Source organism: Podarcis gaigeae (assembly GCF_964106915.1).
Source record: "Podarcis gaigeae genome assembly, chromosome: 5".
Taxonomy (NCBI): domain Eukaryota; kingdom Metazoa; phylum Chordata; class Lepidosauria; order Squamata; family Lacertidae; genus Podarcis; species Podarcis gaigeae.
In genome coordinates, this window is record NC_139681.1 from 21,615,717 (window position 1) to 21,640,309 (window position 24,593).

General features: G+C 40.6%; 1 protein-coding gene across 2 annotated transcripts in view; it reads left to right on the forward strand.

The window, feature by feature from the left end:
* The window catches only part of CSGALNACT2 (chondroitin sulfate N-acetylgalactosaminyltransferase 2), a 46,497-nt gene extending 23,139 nt beyond the window's left edge, over positions 1-23,358 (forward strand). For both annotated transcript variants that reach the window (XM_083740459.1, XM_083740460.1), the window contains 6 exons: positions 13,242-13,458; positions 13,991-14,092; positions 15,369-15,547; positions 16,691-16,785; positions 19,100-19,181; positions 21,809-23,358. In XM_083740459.1, the coding sequence (XP_083596585.1) occupies positions 13,242-13,458; positions 13,991-14,092; positions 15,369-15,547; positions 16,691-16,785; positions 19,100-19,181; positions 21,809-22,101 (968 nt within the window). In that variant the 3' untranslated portion in view covers positions 22,102-23,358. The remainder of the gene's footprint in view (positions 1-13,241; positions 13,459-13,990; positions 14,093-15,368; positions 15,548-16,690; positions 16,786-19,099; positions 19,182-21,808) is intronic.
* Positions 23,359-24,593: the final 1,235 nt, after the last annotated feature.

The window sequence follows — 24,593 nt, forward strand, 5'->3', positions numbered from 1 at the left end:
TCATTCAGTGTTTTGGCATCTGATTTATAGGAGGCCACTTCATACCATGTCAGAGCACTGATCCATCTAGCTTAGCACTGTGTGCTCCAGAAGTGGGGGAACCTTTTTCAGCCAGGGGGCAACAATCCCTTCTTGGCAACCTAATGATCTGTAGGATGAAAGGGAAGACACTCACAAATAAAAAGCCCATACAGTGTCCTTGTCCACCTTGCAACGATGAGACAAACTCAAAACCCTGAACTTAGCAAACTTCTAAAGGAATTCTCAAGTGCCCTGGGAATGAGGCAGAAAAAAATAGAAGTCTTTTCTCAGAGAAGAAAACCTTTGAGAAATTGGGAGGACAGATTTCAGCATAGAACTAAAACCAGGTAAATATTGAAGTACTGTACAGGGGTTAAATATCCCCCTCACCCCCATAGACAGCAGCTCCATACTCTTGCCTTCTTCCCCCACCCCTGTCCACTTTCCACCAGTCCAGTAACAGATGGCATATTTTTTAAATCACAAGTTGGCAGGAGTACTTCAGTATGTCTCAGGCTGCGGTATAGTCCTGTAATGGGGGTAATAAGTTACATGCAGTACTCAGCATTTTTAGAGTAGTCTGGTGGAACACATATTAGCGATCCCAGACTGGGTGTACTTGAAACTTCTCAGCTGAATTTTCAAACCAGTACACCGTGTGCCCCAAAACGTAGAAAACTGCTGTGACCACCCTTGACTGGCGCATGAATATATTCACTTGTTTAGGAATCTTTGCAGTTCATTATTCTTAGGCTCTAAGAAACTTAACAATGATGGTTTCACTTCATTGCTAATTCTTCAGGCAGAAAAAAAGGTTTTTCTTTTTCTTTTGGATGCTGTGTCATTGTTTCCAAAATGCGGTCAAAAATATGGCAATGATTTCTAAGACTTATTGAAAATGTTCATGTCTAAGATTGCCTTGAGACTGTCATTTTCAAGAAATTGCACCACAGTGGTAAGTACTGCTCTTTTTTTATGCACCTGCTTTGTCTCTGTGTACTTGTGCAGTTTTGTGAATTGCTATCTCAATCTTCAGGTCTTGATAATTTGTTTGCTCCATGAAGGCGCCCATGTTGGCATATTGTTGAATTATACATAATGTATGTGAAGTGCTTTGAATACCCACAGCGCACTCTGTAAATACCAAGACTTTTACATATGCATTTCCCTTAAGAGCAATGCCTTCAGAACAAAGTGAGCATGTTCTCTTCATGGCCACGTGTCTTCATTGTTGGGTTATAGTTGCTGTTGAATCATTCTGCAACACTTAAAGGAAAATCACTCTGGGCAGTAAATCATTAGAGTAGGTTAGTAGCTGGCCGCAGTAATGCTGCATCGCCTCTTTTCGGTACGTTTCTTTTTTTTAAGGCAGTTAGTCTGCAGTTTATAAGATGAGGAAATAGCATTAACTAAACTTTTTCTGGCAAGCCAACAGAAGACTTTTTTTGGTCAGAACTGAGCAACTATGGCAACCAATGACTAAATCTTCCCCTCTTAATATTTTGTTCCCTTTGGTGGTTTCAGTATCTTGTATATCTGCTCACTTCATAAAAATTGTTGCCTGGCTAGCTTGCATCAACAAATGAAGTAGTTTTCCAGACAAATTCAACTGCTTTATTCTTGCCTTGTTACTTTTTTTAAAAAAATGAATTTTAAATAAGAGTTGTTCAGCAGTGGAACAACTACAATTCTATGATTCTATACTTAAAAGCACTTTTAGGGGTTAATCACAAATGTTTAACTCTTAAGAATTGTGCACATTACAAACACACATCACAATGGCAAGTAACAGTAACCTAAAGCATATTTTTTATAAAAATCAAAATTGGCATCTTTATCAGAATATTTAGGTTTTAAAATTTTCAGTAAGCAGACAGTTGCAGTTGTTAAAATACCCATGCACAATTAAAATTATTATCACTTAACTGTGACTCTGTCTAATGATATGGAGAAACCGAATGCAGGTTAAACCATGAGAACAGAATTAGGGTTTGAAGTTCTTTAGGAGTTGTAACTGTAAATGCAGTGATGCCACTATGTATAACACGATAGCAGCAGGTAGGCTAACCTGTGTCCACTCAAACTACTCAACAAGAAAAAAACAAAACACCCCTGAGAATTTGGCTAGATGCACCCAGACTCCATTCAAGAGTTAATTGCTATGGATTTTCCCCATCACCACCAGCAGAATGCAATATTACTGATTTTTGAACTTATAAGCACGTTTTAGTCAAATAATTTGTTTCACTCAGTCACAGAATAAAGTTATTGTTTCTAATTTGGCCATTACAACACCTGAGATTCCCAGCCATTTCACAATGGCTAGTGGCATTCTTTAAGTCATACGATAAAGCCAGAAAATTGCAGAGTTCGCTCTATAAGCCAATCCAAAAATGCCTCATTTTTTTTTAAAAAAAGCAAAACAAAACACTGAAGAAATGAGAATAATCATCAAGGGGTAGGAGGACAGGAATCGTTTGAGCAGTGGAAAGGCCTCAGTAATTCCAGTAGTACAGGCAGAACTTGTAGCAAAACATAGACTGCCACTTGAGCAGGCGAGCAAACATTGGGATGAGGTATTTGTGCTTTTCCCTGTTAGCTGCCAAACCAGATAAAATGAGTGCAATGTATGATGGAAATAATCATGGATAGGGAAGCTGTTGGTTTCTCCAAAACTCATTTCCCTGTGTAGTTGTATCCTTCATGGAAAAATAGTGAACAACTCTGTTGGAAAGAGTGTTGGGTGATGTTTTTGGTTTTTTCCAGAAATGTTTGCAATCTCTCTGGCAAATTTGTTTATAAACTCTTGGGTTTAAAATATTTTAAGAGTTCATTGCTCACTTGGACCCATTCAGTTTTAACAGCCATTTAGTATTGTCATTTCCCCCTGATGAATATTCTTGATTACCAAGACTACCATGTTACTTGGTGTGGGTTCAAAAATGATAAACCAGTTGATAAGTTTTCAGCTTGCCTGGTTGAAGCTGGAAACCATTACATCCAGAAAATGTATCAGTTTTATTTTATTTGCTGATTCAGCCATTCTGTCACAACAAGTTTACTGTACAAGGAGTTTGATATAAATATTACAGTTGTTAACCTTGAGAAATAAACATGGAAATAACTGGACTGCTGATAGTTTTCAATGCATACCGGTAGTCTGTTGCCTGCTTTTAAATTTCCGATGTGTTTTGAGCAGGGCCGTCTTTACCCGGGGTGAAAGGGGTGCAGGGCACCTGGGTGCCAAATTATGGGGGGTGCCAGGCTCCCACCACTGAAGCCGCCTATATAATAATAATAATAATAGTAATTTATTTATACCCCGCCCATCTAGCTGGGTTTCCCCAGCCACTCTGGACGGCTTCCAATCAAGTGTTAAAAGCAGTACAGCATTAAATATTAAAAACTTCCCTAAACAAGGCTGCCTTCAGATGTCTTTTAAAAAGAAGATAGCTGCTTATTTCCTTCACATCTGAAGGGGCAGGGCGTTCCACAGGGCAGGCACCACTACCGAGAAGGCCCTCTGTCTGGTTCCCTGTAACCTCACTTCTCGCAATGAGGGAACCGCCAGAAGGCCCTCGGTGCTGGATCTCAGTGTCCGGGCTGAACGATGGGGGTGGAGACACTCCTTCAGGTATACAGGACCTAAGTGTATTGTATTGAGCTGCTATGCGGCAGCAGGGTCAGTGACACCTTTGACACGACTGATCTCGCACCGCCTGCCTGGCAGCAGCAGGCAGACAAACAGGCGGTGCGAGATCAGCCATGTCAAAGGTGCCACTGACCCCGAGTGAAACACGTATATGCACGCTTTCAAGGGCCCTCCCAGCTCCTCTAGAAATAAGGGTGCTCCCACAATGAAAGGCTGCCTGAGATGGCTCTCCCAAACATGTGCACAATGCCCGCCTGTCTCACCTTCCTACAACCGTAAGCACATGCACATTGATGGCATTGTACATATTCTGTAGGAAACTGGATATACACATTTAAAATTTGTCCATTCAGATTATGTAGAAAAATTAATATTCCTTAAATGTCAGTGAATGAATTAGCATAGTATATTGCAGCAGAACCGAGCATACATTGTGGAGGTAAATTGTGGCCATTTTTAATTAGGCGGTCTTAGCAATTGCACAAGTTATTTGTGTTTGGGGCAGGCTTATAAGTTTCTAAGAAAGATTAGGAGCAGAAACAAAGTCTTCATACTGTTAGAATAGCTGATTTGAGTCTGTTAGTGAAAGGAACACATAACGGACTCTTAAGATGAACCCCGGTTCAGGTGATGTCAGTAAATCATGAGCTTTGCCAAACTGCAAGCTCAGACATTGGAGATGGGATGTAGTTTTGAAAGGTAGTTTGCAACATAGCAGTTTCTGCTAAGAGAGTCTGTGTACTGGTCCAGTAAATGCTTCCGCTGCGCAACCAGCAACAGTTCTCTTTGCAGAGTATTAATTAAGTCCAGTGCAGAGATTCTTGTTGCAGTACAGGCTTCAGAGTCTCAGCAGCAAAGAAATAACAACACAGGGAAGCCTGTCTTTCCAAAGACAGGTTTATTGCAGACAGATAACAGAAACACCTCCGGAGCTTTCAGACATTTTTGCTTCACGCCCCGCAGGCAGAGAAAACAAACACTCTTTATATACTGAGCAACTTAACAACTTAACGAGCTTGACTACTTAAAGTCACATGACATTGCTAACTTGCCAGCGTCTTAGGTTTCACACCCTAACACCCCCTCTCGCTGGCAATACAAAAACAAAATTACTTCATACCCATTTCTTCACAAAAGTTTTCATGCCGCTGAAACCCAAGCGGTTTTGTAAAACCATCAGCTTGATTTTCATGACTGGGACAGTAATTTAATTTAACAATTCCTGCTTTTACCGTTTGACAAACATTTTGAAAGCGGATATCCAAATGTTTTGTACGACCTTTAAACTGCCCATTTTGTGCTAACTTAAGACATGGTTGATTATCACCCCATACAGTGATTGGGGTGATGGCCTTTTCATACATCTCTTGTGCCAAGCATTTGTAAAATTCTAGATCTCTACATAACTCAGATAAGGCACAGAACTCAGCTTCCGTTGACGACAAAGCAATCAGGTTCTGTTTCTTGGATCTCCACCCAATCAGAGAGTTACCAAATTTTATTACACAGCCAGACACTGATTTTCTATCCTTTAAATTTCCCCAATCACTATCTGCCCAACAAGTAATCTGTGCTTGTCCTTCAGCAGATAATTCAAGGCAAAAATCTTTGGTGTATTGTAAATATCTTAACACTCTTTGAATTCCTTTCCATGCATTTACACTAGGTTTTGAAGCTTCTCTGCTGAGTAAGTTAACAGCGTAAGCAATATCTGGTCTACTCCATTGCGAAAGATGAAGTAAGCTTCCCAGTGCTGACTGAAAGATTTCAGCACTCTTGAATTCAGCACTATCCTTGAACTCATTGTCTTTTACAAAACCCATTTCCATTGGTGTTCTAACACCTGCACACTCTGTCATGCCAAACTTTTTCAACATTTGCAATATCTTGCCTTTTTGATTCAGTAGAAAACTGCCATTTTTGGTCCTATCTATCTGAACACCAAGATAGACCTTTACATCACCAAGATTCTTAACTTTGAAGTGTTTATTTAACTCTTTGGCTAGTTTTTTTACTTGTTCTTGTGTCTTTGAAGTATAAATCAGGTCATCTACATAAACAAGCAAAGATTCTTGAGCATCTCCTGAACCTCTGAAATATAAGCAATTGTCAGCCTTGCTCCTGCTAAAACCAATGCCTACCAAAACGTCATTCAAACACTCATTCCAATTATGAGCAGATTGCTTGAGTCCATAAATAGATTTATGTAGTTTCCATACTTGATTTGATTTACCAACTTTCAACCCTGGCGGTAGCTCCATATAGAGCTCTTCAGCCAAGTCTGAATGAAGATAAGCTGTAGAGACATCAAATTGATTCACTTTGAACCCTTTCTGAGCAGCAACTGCTAATAGTGCCCGTAGGGTTTCACTCCTTGAAGTGGGCGCATAGACTTCAGAATAATGTAACCCCTCTCTTTGCGTAAAACCTCGAGCTACAAGCCTTGCTTTGTACTCTGGTTTCCCCATCGCTGTTGTCTTTATCCTGTACACCCACCTACAACTTACTGCCTTGGTACCTTCTGGCAGTTTAGTGATGGAAAACACACCCAGTTCTTTCATAGAATTCAATTCTTTTTGCATGGCCTCACGCCACCTACTGGCCTCCTCCTGGGGTAATTGCTCAACCTCCTCAAAACTTTCAGGTTCGCAATTTGCCAAACAAGCCCAAACACTAATAGCTTGGTACCTTTCAGGAGGTATACCTTTGTTGGCACGCTTGGAACGCCTTAACAGTTCCTGTGATGTTCCTTCAGTTTCCCCCTCTGACCCAGAATCACTAGTCGTCACCTGTTTGTCACTAGTAGTTGAAGAACTTTCTGATTCTGACTTTACACTCTCTTGCTGTACAGGTGAACTTTTAGAGCTAGAAGATTCTGACTTTACAGGTCTCTCTTGCTGTACAGGTGAACTTTTAGAGCTAGAAGATTCTGACTTTACAGACTTGGGTGAACTAAACGATTTATCACCCTTGTCCTCAGACTCAAATTCCTCAGCCTGTTCTGGAACTAATACCTGTCCTGGGGCCTGAGTTTCATTGTTACTGTTCACCACGTCAAATAGTATGTCAGGATTTCCATGAATTTTATTCCAACCATCCTGTTCACAAAATTCCGCACTTCTGCTTATTGTGATTTTCGTTTGATTGCCTTCTACATTCACAAATCTCCAACCTTTTGTGTTTGCTTGATAACCACAGAAAAGCATTTCTTTAGATCTAGGATCGCCTTTCCTACGTTGTGCCCTAGGCACCAGCACATAAGCACGACATCCAAAAACTCTTAGATGATCAATTTTTGGTTTTTTTCCAAATAGCATGAAGTAAGGAGTGTTGCCTACTGTGCTATTGTACACTCTGTTAAAAGTATAATTCGCATACAGTGCAGCCTCAGCCCAAAACCGCTGTGGAAGTCCAGAATCAAACAGCAAAGCAGCAATGGCTTCCTGTAATGTTCGAAATTTTCTTTCAGCAACTGCATTCTCCTGTGGTGAATAGGGATTGGTAAGTCTATGAACTATACCTTTCCTTTTTAACCACGTCTCCAGCGTGTGGTTCACATATTCCCCACCACGATCTGATTGTATTTTACGCACCCTGGTGTCAAATTTACATTCGACTTCTTCAATCCAATCCATCAGGATGGAAGCTGCTTGCGATTTTTCTTTCAGAAAGAAAACCCAACTAGCCCTTGAAAAATCATCCACCAAAATTTGCATAAATCTCGCACCTCCAAGCGATTTGACTGGCATAGGGCCACACACGTCTGTGTGCACAAGTTCAAAGGGTTTCTTGCTTACTCTGTCAGATCTAGGATAGTTACATGTCTTAACCTTAGCATGTTTACAAGCACAACAATCCAGAAAATTTGGACAGGGTTTAATGTTACACTCCTCAGCTAAATCTGGCATCTTGCTTACATACTTAAAGCATATATGAGCTAACCTTCTGTGTAGTAGATGTGCACAACCTGTATGAGGAGCCTTATTTACACACTTAGCTTGCGCTTCACCTGTTGAACATCTACCTGCTGCTAACTGCTCTTCATCCAAAACAAAAAGCCCATCTTCACAGGGAATTTTAACTAGCTCCTTCCCCTGTTTCGAAATGGTGCATACATCATTTTCAAACTCAACCTTAAAACCACTTTTTACCAGGCATGACACACTCAAAAGTCCATTCTTCATTCCTGGAAGAACAAAAACAGGAAGGTTAGTTTGCAAACAATTAACATAAATTGTGCCTTTAAGGCTCATTTCTCGTTTACTATTGTCTGCTATAGTCACAGTTTTTGCAACTGGCAATGTCTTGCAGTTCTTCAAGCTGCCACTAGATGTCGCTGGAACTAAACTGTGACTGGCTCCACTGTCAATTATCCACTTCAAGGTTTGTTGGCTCCTTTTAGGACTCTGTTGTGCTGCCATTGCAGATAGTCCCTTATCAGCACCTGCTCCCCCTCTGGATCGTTGATTCTTGTAGCTCTCACGTCGTCTTCCCCTGTAGCTCCGGAAACTGACCTTGGACTGTTGAAATTCCTGTTGCTTTTCAGGACACTTTGCTATCAAATGAAACCTGCTGCCACATCGAAAACATGACTTGCTGGCCATAGCAGACACTTGTGAGGCTTCCTTACAGCTCTGCCTGCTAGTTCCCCCACGCTGGGAATTATCTGAACATCCAACCCTTGGGGTATTTGAATTATCAATACGTTTTCGATGATGTTGATATTCTTGCTCACACAATCTACCAGTCACATAATTCATATTCAGCTGCTCCTCTGGCAAAACTTGTAAAGTTAGTACTAAGTTTTCAAACCCTGCATGCAGGCTGCTAAGCAGAGTATAAACTTTAATATTTTCAGGAAAATTCACACCTAGAGATGACAGTTGGTTGAAATACTCAGTCATCTGTGACGTGTGTTCAACCACACTATCCCCTGGCTTCAGTTTCAACTCATACAAAGCACGTATAATGTTCACCTTCTCTCCGGGCGTGGCTCTATGGTGAATTCGCCTAAGAGCTTCCCAAATTTCAAATGCAGAACTTAAATTTTCCACATGAGGTAATTGGGAATCGTCTATCGATACCATCAACATGCATCTAGCTTTAGTGTCCATTTTATCATGTTCCCTGTTCTGAGCATGTGCAGCAGCCTCTTGCTCTGCTGTGGCATCTGCTGCAACAGCCACAAACGGCTTTCGCCTCTGGACATAGTCAGCCCACACTTCTTTGGCTTCCAACCAGACTTGAGCCCTCTTAGACCACTGCACGTAATTAGCAGAGTTCAACTTTGTAAAGGGAACCTGGAAATTTTCCACTGCCATTCTTGGGGTCTGCTGCTACTCCCTCTGTGTGCCCTTGCTTCTCTTTCCCCTTGGGATTTGTTTTACTCACTTTTCAGACGCCTCCAGCCTCCTCTGAAGCCTTTTAAACTTTTTTCCCTCCGTCTCTTCACTAGCAACCTACCACCGTCCTCTGTTTTTATTAACAAAACAAAAACACAACGGGAGGTCAGGCTAGCCTTTTGCAGCTAATGAAGCTGTAAATCTTCACTTACGCAGCTCTCTCAACTTTCTGCAGCCTCTCAGTTCCTTTAAGAGCTGGATTTACGACCAAGCCGGTCTTCTCTCATCCGAAAGCTGCTTTCACTTTCTCTGCACACAATACAGCTGTAGAAACGTAGAAGGAGCCATAACCTAAGAGAGTCTGTGTACTGGTCCAGTAAATGCTTCCGCTGCGCAACCAGCAACAGTTCTCTTTGCAGAGTATTAATTAAGTCCAGTGCAGAGATTCTTGTTGCAGTACAGGCTTCAGAGTCTCAGCAGCAAAGAAATAACAACACAGGGAAGCCTGTCTTTCCAAAGACAGGTTTATTGCAGACAGATAACAGAAACACCTCCGGAGCTTTCAGACATTTTTGCTTCACGCCCCGCAGGCAGAGAAAACAAACACTCTTTATATACTGAGCAACTTAACAACTTAACGAGCTTGACTACTTAAAGTCACATGACATTGCTAACTTGCCAGCGTCTTAGGTTTCACACCCTAACAGCTCCCACAATGAAAGGCTGCCTGAGATGGCTCTCCCAAACATGTGCACAATGCCCGCCTGTCTCACCTTCCTACAACCGTAAGCACATGCACATTGATGGCATTGTACATATTCTGTAGGAAACTGGATATACACATTTAAAATTTGTCCATTCAGATTATGTAGAAAAATTAATATTCCTTAAATGTCAGTGAATGAATTAGCATAGTATATTGCAGCAGAACCGAGCATACATTGTGGAGGTAAATTGTGGCCATTTTTAATTAGGCGGTCTTAGCAATTGCACAAGTTATTTGTGTTTGGGGCAGGCTTATAAGTTTCTAAGAAAGATTAGGAGCAGAAACAAAGTCTTCATACTGTTAGAATAGCTGATTTGAGTCTGTTAGTGAAAGGAACACATAACGGACTCTTAAGATGAACCCCGGTTCAGGTGATGTCAGTAAATCATGAGCTTTGCCAAACTGCAAGCTCAGACATTGGAGATGGGATGTAGTTTTGAAAGGTAGTTTGCAACATAGCAGTTTCTGGATTTTTCTTCACAAATGCCATTTCAGCATAAAACCAAGAGATAGAAGTTATTTTTTCAGAAACGTCTGTTAAGAGGTCTGAATGCAGCCTATTTTCAGACTCTTAAATTATTTTTGGTAGGGGCATGGTGACCTAGTCCTCAGTGGACTGAGTAGCTGAGCAGAGCTTTGACATCATTAATCTTGATGGGATCTGTAAAAATCTACGTAGGACTGGTGATTAATTCTCTAGCAGCTATGCATGATAACTCTGTTTGCTCATAGAGAATTATAATCTTCTGACAATCTTAGCAAATTTTTGGTGTTTCTCCCCACCTTCAACCCTATGCTATGCATATTTACTTGACAGCTGTGTGTTGGACTTCTGTGGGACTTAGTCCAGGGGATACTTATATAGTATTGCAGCCTTCAGGTATCTTAACACTTTCAAACTATCAGTACAGAAAGACAGGTGTTGTCTTTATTCTTACTCCTTTGGGGTTTTTAATTATTAATGTTGTACAGTCATACCTTGGGTTAAATATGCTTCAGGTTGAGTGCTTTCGGGTTGCGCTCCGCGGTGATCCGGAAGTAACGGAACGCGTTACTTCCGGGTTTCGACGCTTGCACATGCGCAGTCAAAATGATGTCACGTGCATGTGCAGAAGCGGCGAATTGCAATGCGCAGGCATGGGTTGTGTTCGCTTCAGGATGCAAACGGGGATCCAGAATGGATCCTGTTCGTATCCAGAGGTACCACTGTATAGTGTTGGCCACATTACTGTTATATGTTTACTATTAACTAGAAATTGTGTGTGTGTGGAGGGGTGTTAAGTGGAATGTAAGTTGAGCAGTAGGCCTGGGCGATGTATTGATACATTGCCTGGAAACCTGTTTAAAGTTAAAATCGCAAGAGCGATTCCAGAATTTTGGAGCAGGAATCCCCGTGTTTGCATTTGCAGTGTCACGCGGTGCCCTGGCTGAAGTGCTCCACTCAGAACAACGCTGCCCGCTCTGGCCTTGTTGCCAGGAAGCAGCAGGAGCTGTGTACAGTGACGCCGATCATCTGCATGGCTGGCAACTGCCTCCTACTTCCCTGCCTCCTTTCCAACATCATAATATATTGGGATATCACAAGTTTTAGCTGGCGATATATTATGATATATTTCGAAAGCAAATTTTCCTAGCCTGGTCAAACATTTAATGTGCATGACAGCTAGGCATTGCGCACATTCACTTGGCTTCATGGAGAATGTGCATATAATGCTTCCATGAAGAGGGAATAGTGCACATTTCCTGGTCAATATGCAATAATCTTCAACAGGCCTTGGAGAATGTGTGCATATTGACTGCTTGCGTGTTTCCCACAGGCACTGTAAGAACAGGATGCTGGACTGAATGGGCCATTGACCTGACCTAGCATTATTCTTATTAGGTTTTTTCCCCTTCTTGCTTTTATTGTGTATTTTGTGTTTTTATCTTGTATTTTTAATTTGTGAACTGCACTGAACTCTGCGGATGCAGGGTTGTATTAAATAACTAAATAACTAAATAACTAAATAACTAAAGTAAAACAAAACCTTTTTCCTTCCAGTAGTTTTCTGGAAAATATTTGGCAAAACTGTCATCCAACTTCGCCGCTGATAAATACGATATAGATTTTAGAGAGGCTGTTTTTGCACAGCTCTATGAAAAACTATTCCCTTAAACTTACCCTTTTGATCCTTTCCAGTTAAGCAAATATTTGACTCAAAATTTTCTCTTTGAGCAGCATTTATAAAAATTTCTGCAAATGACAGTAGTGTTTGTTTTGATTAGATCTACCACAGTTCATTTTCTATCAAGGAAACTGATGGAGAGAAAATTATTTACCTCCTGCAATGGGCATTTTTGAGTCCAGCTATGGAAATAGTTTCCTACTATTTGGTTTCTGTAATGCATATTTGCTCTTTGGAGACAATACAAGTTTATTGTCAGTGCTTGCCAAATTTGTCATCCTTTAGTTCAGGACTTCTAAATGCTCGCAGATTACATTAAGGATACGGGAACTATTTAGAGGGAAAAAATGATAATGCTTTCTAGTACTTGTTCCTTTGCAACTTCTGCTTCTCCCTCTCCTCCCAAAAACCTTGGATGAATTATGTACACTTAGCCTTTGATAAGCCTAAAGAAGTAGCATCTTTTTTCTTTTTCAAAGAGAAATTGGGAATGGTCGTTTCAATTGCTAACGGATACTTTTATAAAAACTGTATTTGGCAGTAATTATAATGAAAGCTTTCTTGAGAGCCTGATGTTGCCAAGAAGCAGGTTAGACTTAAATGAGTACAAATTTGTTCTATGAAAGTCAGCCAGCTGATTTTAAAGTATTGATCTTCTTGAAGAAGGATCAGTCGCAGCTTAACACAGTCAAGCCAAGTCATCTGCTGCTTAGTGTAGGACTTGACCTACTAAGCATCTTAATCTGTCAATAAAATTCTACAATAGATAATGAAGGCAGGAGTGATTTTCATTTTGAACATTGGTTACGGCTCTCTCTCTCTCTCTCTCTCTCTCTCTCTCTCTCTGCCCCCTCTCCCTGCAAGAGTGCAATTTACAACTTGGCTAGCATTTTGAGACTAGGAGACACACGGGTTGGTGCTCTTGTTGCAGAAATAGTTAAGGAACTGCCTTGTAGAATCAGATCATTGTTCCATCTGCTGTGACTCGCAGCAGCTTGTCTAGCATTTGGCTAAGGTCCTTTCCTCATCTTGGTACTTGAAATACTTTAAGTGGAATTACGAGGGGTTGAATCTGGGTTTTATATATGAGAAGATTGTGCTCTGGAGTTCCTTTCACATTTTCAATCTTGACAGCTGAGTTTGTTTGTTTTTCTACATAATAATGTACCTGGCTGAGCACCATCCTGAATATTGACACTCTCCTCACAATGTATAGTAATTCCTGAAGCAGTGGAATTTGTCACTGAGTTTAAAGTCTGTGACTGAATCAGTTCCTCCTGTAAATTGTTCCTAAGGTTATTACCGTACTGAGAGAGACAAAGGGACACAATATGAACTGTTCTACAAGAAGGCAGATGATATGGAGTACAGGCATGTCACACTGTTTCGTCCATTTGGGCCCCTAATGAAAGTGAAGAGTGAAACTGTTGACATCTCCAGGTCAATAATAAACATTATTGTTCCCCTTGCTGGAAGGACGGAGGTTTTTGCACAGTTCATGCAAAACTTCAGGTAAGTGCTTCAGAAACTAGGCCCTATACCAATCCTATGTAGTCATTTTCCTACAGTAGAAGGCAAATGCAGTGAATCTTCCAATCAGCTATAACGCTTAGTGGTATTGTAGAACACTGGTAGTTCCAGTTTGGAGAAGCATCTTCTCAATTTAAAATCTGAGATGCTTTTTTGCCTCTGAAATATAGGGTAGTGTGCAAAATGTGACCATAGATTGCTGGAGTATTTGGTACCTGATGTGGAAAGGATTAAACACTAGCCACATCTCAAGAAGCAGTAATGGGAAGAAGGCACAAAGAATGAATGAACTGCAGCCGTTTGTCATTCATTTATAATGGACATCACCCCTATAAGCCTGGTATTCCCGACAGTGCAGTGACTTAGTGAATAATTTGGTCGGATTGCTTTCTAGGATGCAATAGGTAAATATATTTGTAAATAGAACAAATCCAGTATGCGATATTTGCTATTTTAAATTACAAAACCCCTTGTTAAGCTATTGCAATACCAAATACTTGTTTTGCTTCTCCAGGGAAGTGTGCATTAACCAGGACAAGCGGATTCACCTCACAGTTGTATATTTTGGACATGAGGGTCTTTCTGACGTCAAGAGCATCTTAGAATCAGTTGCTAGGTGAGTTGAAAAAGTTCAAACTTCTTATTATGTAAAAAACAAAGCAGCAATTAGCTGTTTAAATATGTCTTAATGAGGTGCTGGTATAATGCTTCCCCCAGATAAGGCAAAGGGTTTTGATAACTGTCTGGGGTGAGTAGAAAACCTTCAGAGAAGCCCATGCAATGTTATCACTTTGCATTTTAGTGAGTGAGTAGCAAAGTTTTTATTTTTCTGAATTTATTTTTTAGCGAAATCAATATTCTACTGTTCCTTTACAAGAAAACACATTGCAACAAACCACAACAAACACAAATCAATGCAAAAACCTCACATAAGAATAAACAGCCTTTGTTTAAAAAAGCAACAACAAGAGGGAAAAAAGACCCCAAACTCAGCAGCAGCAGAAATAATAGAATCAGCCGTTACCAAAAGCTTCCCAAAACAGCTGTTTCTTTATTTCATATAGCTGTATACTGCTTAATACCAGAGCAGTCTCTAAGCAGTTTCTAAAAAGATGTCACTGCTGGTAGTGTTGAGGCCAGGTTGGCATTTCTGGGGGAAACAGTTCACAATAACTGTATTGGGGACATCTTTGTTCTCTATATTCACTGAATTCATGTAACTGTTAGATAGCTTTTTTGAACAAAAATCCTTGGTAGCTCTAAGATTTGCTGATGTGGCATTTTTTTTCTAAAGCATAAAAATATCCTATGCCAGTAGGAGATTTTAAATGACAAAATAGAGGATGCTGATAAGCGTTCAGAGACTTCCATATGTGATTATGGTTCTGTGTTCAAAATACATCTACATTGGTAAATGGGGGCTTTTTTGGTGGGGGAGCAGTAATTTACAACAAACTTATTGCAGGCAAGGTGTTTCAAGTTTTTCTTGAAACTATTTAATTTAGTGGTAGAAGTGAAATCTTGCTACCATCTTGATCCTATATATTTCTGTCTCATATCTGGGAGAAACTCTTTTTACCTGGAGCAGAATATAGAAACTAAAGATAAAAATGTATTGACTTGCAAAGAAGGCATCAAGAGTTCTAGAGTTCAAGTGCCACTACAGATAACACTTTAATTTGTCACCTGGTTTCCCTTGCTTCTGACAGAATCCAACAGAAACATGTCCCAATTGGCAGCATCCATAAGTGCAAAACCTATTCCATAAAAGAGATAGAGCCCAGGCTGTATATGAAACACAGTTTCCCTAGCTGAAGCTGACGTGTCATGAACTGAACATTTTAACATCACTCTTTCTCTATGTCCCCACCCCTCTTTTTTCCTTTCCTTAGAGAGGCTAACTTTCATAATTACACCCTGGTTTCTTTGAATGAGGAATTCAATCGTGGTCGGGGACTAGATGTGGGTGCCAGAGCCTGGGAAAAAGGCGAGGTCTTGATGTTCTTCTGCGATGTTGATATTTATTTCACAGCCGAGTTCTTAAATAGCTGCCGCTTGAATGCTGAGCCAGGTATGTTCACACTAGGTTCCTAAAGTCAGCAGAGGCAGCCAAGGCTTCTGGAAAGTGGGAGGGCTGCAAGTCCCAGCAGCTCTACTCAATACTGCTTCTCAGTGCTCTTCCCATAGAAGTGTCTGCTATCATCCATGATAGTTAAATGGAATGAAATGGCTCAGAGGCAGGATTCCTCCACCTAGCAGATCCTAATAGGAATGTTGTCTGTATGCATCACATGCATAGTTCCCACTGGCCACCATGAAAAGCATAACACTGGGATAGGTGTGGGCAGATAATTTGTTAGGGACTGGAAACTTGAGTATAAAACAAAGATGGGAACTGAGCTTCAAATAGTGGAGTGGCATAGACCACCTGGTAGAGCATTCGGCGCTGCATGCAGAAGACCCCCAAGTTCAACTCACAGCATCTTCCATTAGCACTGGAATGTCTCCTGTCCGAAACCAGAAAGCTGCTGCCACTCACGTAAACAGTTATGAGCTAGATGGACCAATGTTCTCACTTGGATTAAGCAGTTTTCCATGTTCCTGTCACCTATCTTCTCTTGCCCAGCACCCCCACAGGCAGGGGACAACTCCACTGTGCATTTTTAAACTGGCACTGGCACCTCTTCATTAGATCCTACGTGATAAAAGAATTAAATCTTGGTCTCCCCAAGATGTGACATTCTAATCACTATCCAACACCCTTGGCAAGAGCCACATCTGGAATTGGGCCAAAATTTACAGCAATGGCAAAACTATACCTTTTATTTTGGAGGGATGTTGAGGTTAGGAGTCATGTGCCTTTCATGACCCTTTTCGAAAGTTTTATTTATAGTTACCTTCATCAGAACGATCTCCTCCAGTCAGGAATAATTTTGAACACTCTTGCTTTTAACTCCTCAGGTTATTTGATGCTCTCGTTCCAGACCCAAATATAATATTTGGCTGTGCATGCTTGGTTCCATTCCGCCTTTGTGCTGTGATTGATGCATAACATGAGTTTTTTGAGCAAAAGTCTTAAGAGGCAGACTTTTTTCTTTTCTTTTGCTTTTAGATGGATTACTGTTTAATAAAAAAAAATAGAGGAAACGTGCAGCTGCTTTTTTCTGCCCAAAGATGTCCCATAAGAAATAACGAATCTCTCCTGTCTCTGTAGGGAAGAAAGTTTTCTATCCTGTGGTATTCAGCCTTTATAATCCTGCCATTGTCTATGCTAATCAAGATGTGCCACCCCCTGTGGAGCAGCAGTTGGTAAGTGACTGGAGTTTAAAGAAGCTTAAAAACCTTGTTCTCCATATTAACCGTAGCAGCTTCAATGCAGTGTTTGATGGAAGAACTGTTTATCGTGGAAAGTAGGTCCTTTAAATTTAGCTCTGCTGAGCCTTCTCCATTAAGCAGAGAGGACAAGAGTCAGATCAAAAGAAAAAAGAAATTTGAAATATTTAAAACACTGCATGGGATGATGAAAACTTATGAATTCAACACTCACTGAAACATAAAACAAATGTGTAAATGAGCACATTCATTTACATGCCAAGGAGCATGTAAATCATTAAATGCTAGGTAGGGGAAATTCAAATGTGAAATAAAGATTTCAGCAATTTACTCAAGAGCAATTAACTTAGAAGAATTTGGAAATAAAAATAATTAACCAAACAGATACTAGTAAGCCTTAAATTGCATACTCCTTAAATGTTCCATAGTCCAAAAAGCTTCCTAAATTCCCAACTATTCATCCGTTTAACCTAAAGATAAAAAATGGAGAAGGAAAATTATAGCTTTATCCACATATAGACTGGTGCTAATGCCAGTCATCCTCTTCATCTTCATCATCATCTTCTTCATCATCATCATCATAAAATTTTATTTGTATCTTGCCCTCCCTGGCCAAAGCCGAGCTCAGAGCGGCTAACAAGTAAAAATAGCACAGTGTACAAAAAATCACACAATTAATTAAAATACATTCTAAAATCAATTCAGAATCAAATTAATGGCAACCATTGGGCTAGAGTTCTATGGGGATTACAGAAAGAGAGAGGGGGTCAGACTGTGCCTTGGCCAAAGGCCTGCCGGAACTGCTCTGTCTTGCAGGCCTTGCAGAAAGATGTCAAGTCCCACAGGGCCCTAGAGCGTTCCAGTAGATTGGGGCCACGGCCAAAAGAGCCCTGGCTCTGGTTGAGGCCGACCTAACCTCCCTGTGGCCTGGGATCTCCAAGATGTTTTTATTTGAAGACTGTAAGGTCCTCCGTGGGACCTACCAGGAGAGGCGGTCCCGTAGGTATGAGGGTCCTAGGCTGTATAGGGCCTTAAAGGTTAAAACCAGCACCTTAAACCTGATCCTGTACTCCAGTTTACCCCATACCCTTCAGTAAAAATGACAATAATTCAGCAGCATCTATGAATGATGCATATAAACATCTTGCAAAGCTTGCAGAGTTTTGTGTTCAGTTTTTTTTAAAAAAAGTATCAGAGAGTCAGTGGTCAAAGGTGAACAATTCTACCACACCATTTGCGGAAAAATAAAATGGCATTTTCCTAATGATACATGGTGTTTGCTTCATTAAAGAAGAAAACTGAGAAACATTAGATGAGGGCAAAACTGGAAATCTGTTACTGTGTAATGTGTAGCACACTGGCTGGAGTACAAGGTAGGCTAACGTCCTATTCATGCTGCGTGTAAAGCTGGGAGCCTCCACAGCTGAAGGCCTATGTGGTCAAGGAAGCCTGCTAAAGCTGGGGATCACACAGGGAGTTCATAGAAGACCAAGGAGATAGAAGATGAGGAATTGCGGTGTGTGTTTCTTTACACAGGGTGATTTGATTACTTTGCACCGACTTCTGCCTGCCAAATGTGCCTATGGAAGTGCCGCCAGCAGCATCCCAGAAGCATAAAGCCTTCAAACTGAGCTTTGTGGGGCTGAGCCAACCCAGGATCCATTAAATCCTGTGTTATCCCTGCTGCTGCATCAGGTGTGACCTGGGCCCAACCAGTGCACCAGCTCCAAGCTGGCGTTGCAGTCGTTCTGCCGCTGCTTCTTCATGAAGCCAGGCTGTGGACGGGGCGAGCTAGGATCGCTTCCTTAGTCTCACTTCAACTTGAACTTGATGGGACAACGAACATGGAAATCCCAGCGAAAACACATTCAGGGCACATTATGACCGTGTTTTGTTATAGAGAAGCAGGTAGTCTACATGCCATTTTTGGAAATAAACTCGTGTTGCCTGTTATGCCTAGTTTTGCCTTGATGCCGTTGTTTCAACTGCCTCTTGGCACTGCAAATTTTTGTATGATTTCACTAACACATGCATTTTTATGGACCCTTTACCCTCTCGTATGCATTTTTGTACATGCTACTTGGCTAGACAACTGCAAAATTCGAAGGACAGCTGTGCTTCGGTTCTCAGATTGTTTTGGAAACTGCCAATTAGGTACCTTTAAATGCAAATCGAATTGAAATTCTCCCCCATCCCTAGTGGGTGGTGAGTGAATTGTTTACTGGGATAATTAATTTCAGATCCTGTTTCTTCTCAAAATGCCTAAATATGCATACTTTTATAATTGTAGGTGCACAAAAAGGATTCTGGTTTTTGGAGGGATTTTGGTTTTGGAATGACTTGTCAGTATCGAACAGATTTCCTGGCTGTCGGTAAGATGCTTTGCTTTATGATTTTTGTCTTGGATTTTGCCAGATATCCTCTGTTTACTATTGACATGGGGATGTTGCTTCTTGCTGGATATTCTGCACCAATACCCAGCTCAAGTGACTCTTGCTCTCACTAAGGAAGAGAAATGATTTCTTCCAGGAAACTATTACTTTACATTATTTCTGTCCGGCCTTTCAGTCTAAAGACACCCAGGGCATACTTAATTAAATCATGGTTCTTGAACTTTGTAGGAAAAAAATGTGTGTTATTCACCCATGCGGTTTCTTACTTGAGCATTTAAAAAGCTAGCACAAGCCTCACAGCTTAGTTTTGTCTATATATGTTGGCACCACCTTGTGGCTTAACTGAGTTTTGATATTGTGTAATAGCTTTATGTCTTATTTTAGTTACTGTACAATATTAATGCTGCTTTTAAAAAATGCAGTAGCACTGCACCCATTTTTTTTTGTCTTGCCTCTCTTCATATTTGTAATTAAGGCAAATTACTGTTTACTTCCTGTTTGTCCATGGGCACCCCAAGCCTAAGTATGTGTGACTCTGCTCCAGCTTCTAGATTTTTTTGTTCCCTGTCCATGAAAGACGAGTATGTTCATAGTGCCATAGGATTAGGTTATCTAAAGAAGAAGAACAATTGCTAGGGAAGGGATAACTGGAGGAGACAAATAAAGCCAATTCAGTGGAACAAGAGTTTGGGTAGGGAGATCAGAAACAATTCCAAAGAAAAAGAGAAAGGAATAACCACTTTTGCTATAGAATTCATCAGTCTTAGTAATTTTGTGTGTTCCCACTGATTGTTGTTTGGCTTTGGGGCCTAAACTAACTCTTGCTGATTTTTAAAGGAAACTTTTTATTACAAAATTTGACTATTGCTGACAAGGAATTGCTCTTTTGCCGTGTCCATATTATACATTTTTTTGCTTTTAAACAGTTCATGTTTTTCTATAATCTGGACTTCTCAGTTTATTACTTGCATTTTGTTGTACACCTGTGCTAATTATTTTAGTATTTTTCTGCCAGAAAGGGTGCATTTTATGCTACTTCTGTTCTTTGTGAAGTATTGTGTTTAATACTGAATTTTATTCTTTTAATGCTTTTAATAAATAAAATAAATGATAAATTGCAATGACTAATATTTCTTTGCTTTATGGCTTGCTTTAACTGCAGTTGAGAGTAGAGGAGATTGTTGAATGGGAAAGTGTGTGTATAAATGGCAGTGCTTTCTTGTAAAAAATGCACAAATGTGTGTGTGTTCGTAGCTTCCCTTAATGGATCTGTTTTTTTAAAAAAAGGTTTTTTATTCAAAATTAAAACAAGACATATTATCCAAAAATATATCATCCTTGTCGTCCCCCCCATTTTCCTCCCTCCCCCAGCCTCCCACACAACCCCCCCCGCCCCCCCGACTTCCCTCAGTTACAGTCTTTGGTTTCTCTGAGACTTCTGTTTTCTGCATGTTACAAAGTTGTATAGATCCTCAAACTGTTTAGCTGATTATTATCAATAAAAAGTTTGTGAATGTTTATTCAAAACCTGCCAAGGAGTCCCTTAATGAATCTGGAAACGAATTCCTCCCTTTCAGGAATAAGATTTTATATGACATCAGGACCTGAGTCCTAGCATGTGTGTAGCTATAGCTTTCTTGCAGAGCTTATAGGCAATTGTTAGCTTATATCAGGAATGGGGAATATGTGGACCTCAAGAGATTGTTGGACTCCATTCCCTTAATCCCCTACCATTGGCTGATGTTGGTGGGAACTGGAGTTGAACAAACTTTGGAGGATTATGGGTTCCCCATTTTTTGCTTTCACCTACCTTTCAGTTACAAGAGTTCTCGGACTTCATTTTTTGCCATCTTCATGTTTTAAAAATGTCGAATACAGTGGTACCTCGGGTTAAGTACTTAATTCGTTCTGGAGGTCCGTTCTTAACCTGAAACTGTTCTTAACCTGAAGCACCACTTTAGCTAATGGGGGCTCCTGCTGCTGCTGCGCCACCGGAGCATGACTTCTGTTCCCATCCTGAAGCAAAGTTCTTAACTTGAAGCACTATTTCTGGGTTAGCGGAGTCTGTAACCTGAAGCATATGTAACCCGAGGTACCACTGTAACTGCTAAAGAATTAGCAGCAAGATGGCTGCACTCATTGTGCAGATTTTTCATGATTTCTGATGGATCTAGGTTCTGGAAGCTGTTCACAACTGAGGACAACAGTTGAATAATTCCAACTAAAATATAAGATGTGATCATCTTTGTTAAACAGGTTCCCCTTCTCTGTTAGTGATTACATACATAAAATTTTGTTGACTCCTAGGTGATTAGAATCTGAAGCTCTTCAAACAAGGTAAAGGTAAAGGTAAAGGTACCCCTGCCCGTACGGGCTAGTCTTGACAGACTCTGGGGTTGTGCGCCCATCAAACAAGGACTTGCCCTTTATTACCTACCTTGCAACTTGAGATCTCTACTTTCAATTATCTTTTAACCTTGTGAGTCCTGCTGGTTTATCTTGCTTGGAGATATAGGATCTTGAAAAGGAATGTATCTTCTCTACACCTCGGCTTGTGAAGTAATTTGATTACGGCATTTCTGATTTCTGTCTTTGATTTATTGCAGGGGGGTTTGACTTGGAAGTCAAAGGCTGGGGTGGAGAAGATGTCCACCTTTATCGAAAGTACTTGCATGGCGATCTAATTGTGGCCAGGACCCCAGTCCCTGGCCTCTTCCATCTCTGGCATGAGAAGCATTGTGCCGATGAACTGACTCCGGAGCAATATCGCATGTGTATCCAGTCTAAAGCCATGAATGAGGCCTCTCACTCTCACCTTGGGATGCTGGTGTTCAGAGAGGAGATTGAGACCCACCTGCGTAAGCAGGCGTACAGGACTAACAGTGAAGCAATAGGTTAAAATGATCCTCAGTGCAATCCTAAGACTCTTGAGCTGCTATGAACCAGCATCATTCTGAAGCCTTAATTACAACTCAGCTAAAAAAAACAACGCAGTGCCTCTCTCTTGCTGAAGATGATTTCAAAGATCTATTTCTCTGGCCAGCTGTTACCTACACATTGCACCAGATCAGGCACTTGAGCGAAAGGAAGCATTTCAGTTTGCTTTTAACATGTCTAACTGCATGGGGGGTTGTGGGCAAGGGAACAAGAACAGAGTATATTAACTTTTCTGCATCTAGATCTTTCTTTTAACATTTTCATTTTTCAGATTTGCATTATGTGGGAATAAGAGTCACAGTGAATGAAAAACTGCCTTCTCCACTGCCTATCATTATTCTGTGCTGCTTGCTTCACTGTAGTTTTTTTAGAAAGGGACACTATAAGTACGTACGCATTCCGTGGGAAGAATAAAGCCCTGAGGCAAAAGCCCGTGGAGAATTATATGCAAAAAAACCCACCATGGTATGTTGTGCAGCCAGAATCACTGAATTCGCCTTATTAACCATCAGGTGCATAAATCAAGTTGCAAAAATATGTATTTAAGGTATTTAAAAGAAAGGACGTTGAACAGTTTACAATAATATTGCATTGCTGTTCTTTATTGGATTGTAAATGAATTGAGCTTGTATGCTGTGTGCTTATTCTAGCTACTGGCCAAATACCTTTTTTTTGCATGTTTTGGGATGTAGAAAGAAATGCTGTCTTGAACATAAGCAGTTAATTTCACTGCCTCATTATTACACTTCTGATATCCTTTGTTCTTCAGGTGAGTGTTGAAGTCTCTGTCACTTGGGAGAGGGGACAGGAGAAAAGACGGCAATCGCTTGTGAACTTGGGGCTGTTTTATTTTACTTTTGGCACTGGGCACAATAATGTCTCCTGCTTAGGCCCCATTGAAACGAACAAGAGTTGCAGAAAAGCAGAGCTGTGCTTTTGTGCAGTCTCTTATCCGTTTCGAATGGGGTCTGCGACAGGAACACTGGGAGCATTGTGCCAATTGAATTTGTGGGCAATGAAAATAATACGGCTTTTAGCTCTGAAAGACTATGTACTGTTTGAAAATAGTTCTGGACACTGATCTTTTTTAAAAACATGTAATTTGCCTTTATAACATTGTGAAGAACAATGTAACTTGTCTGAAGTGGAGAGAATGTAATGCAAGTTGGCTTGCTGTTGTCTTCTCTTTATAATTAAATTGAATACTACTGTGTTTTAATATAGGACTGGTTTCTTGTTTTGAGGTCATGAAGCAATGTGGTACAGCCCTAAAGTGTGTTGTGAATGCATATAGTGTAGTGTGGCCAGCAAAAAAGAAAGCAAATATTGTGTACTTCCAAAGATGCAAGTTATGGCTGTAGATTGAAGATGATGGCATATTTTCTGTGAGGAATCGTATGCATAGAAATCCAGTTGCATGAGAAATCAGGGAAGCTGCAAAGAACAGTCACAACAGGGTTTGTTTGTTTTTAAAAATCAAAGTGGCACCTGATATAGGCGCTGTTTTTCCTGCCTATTTCAAATAAAGAAGAATAATGGATTGAAGATGGAGTTGGGAAGCCACCCTTATTGGTTAACTATCTACACCTTGCTCCTGCTATAGCTGAACTGATTTCATTCTTCTGTACCTTCACAGGCTGATACCATATCTGTCTTTATAGACAAAGGTAAAGAGCTATATCAATGCTGTGAGTTCCTGGTTTTGTTTTCCAGGAATTGCCCCCACATTCCAACAACCTTTCATCAGCGTAATAGCAATACACTTTCTTTGCTTTTAATTTCACGTTTTGTAATGTTCAGTGTGTCATTTTGGTAGTGGAATAAGAAATGCCCAACCAAATGAACTTTCAGTCATACAAGTGCCAATCCGTAGAAGAATTTTCCCAACACCAGATTCTTTAATCGTTTAAAGAACTGCCTTGTGATTCAGTATCTGGGAAAATTGCCAGCAAGACAGAAGACGGAAGATGAACTACTTTAAGGACATAAGAGACCAGCTGGATCAGACCAATAACATGTTTGCTCCAGAACAAATGATGTTAGTAAAATAATGGAGGAGGTGGCTTTTCAGCATAGAATCTGCACTGAGAATCTTGGGCAGTAAGCCCAAATTGAAAATTCTACAATAGGGGCAGCGGTCCCTGCAGCAGAAAACATCCAGGCCATGTTATTGTCTCTGTATGTCTTCCTTGCAGCTAATAGTTTGGGAGCCATGGGGGAGGGGGTTCTTGCACTGATGAATTGATGTGGGGCTAATGTATGCACCTAACTTTTTTTTCAGGAAAAAAGAAAAACATTGGGAGAGCCAACTGCAGAACTCCCACATAGCTTGCTGTTTGATCCCTTTGACAAGGATCCATATTTAGGCTCATGTATGGGATTTGCAATAGCCTGGTGGGATTTGACTTTTGCTTGGCTGACCCCCCACCCCCACCCCTCACCCTCATGCTGTGT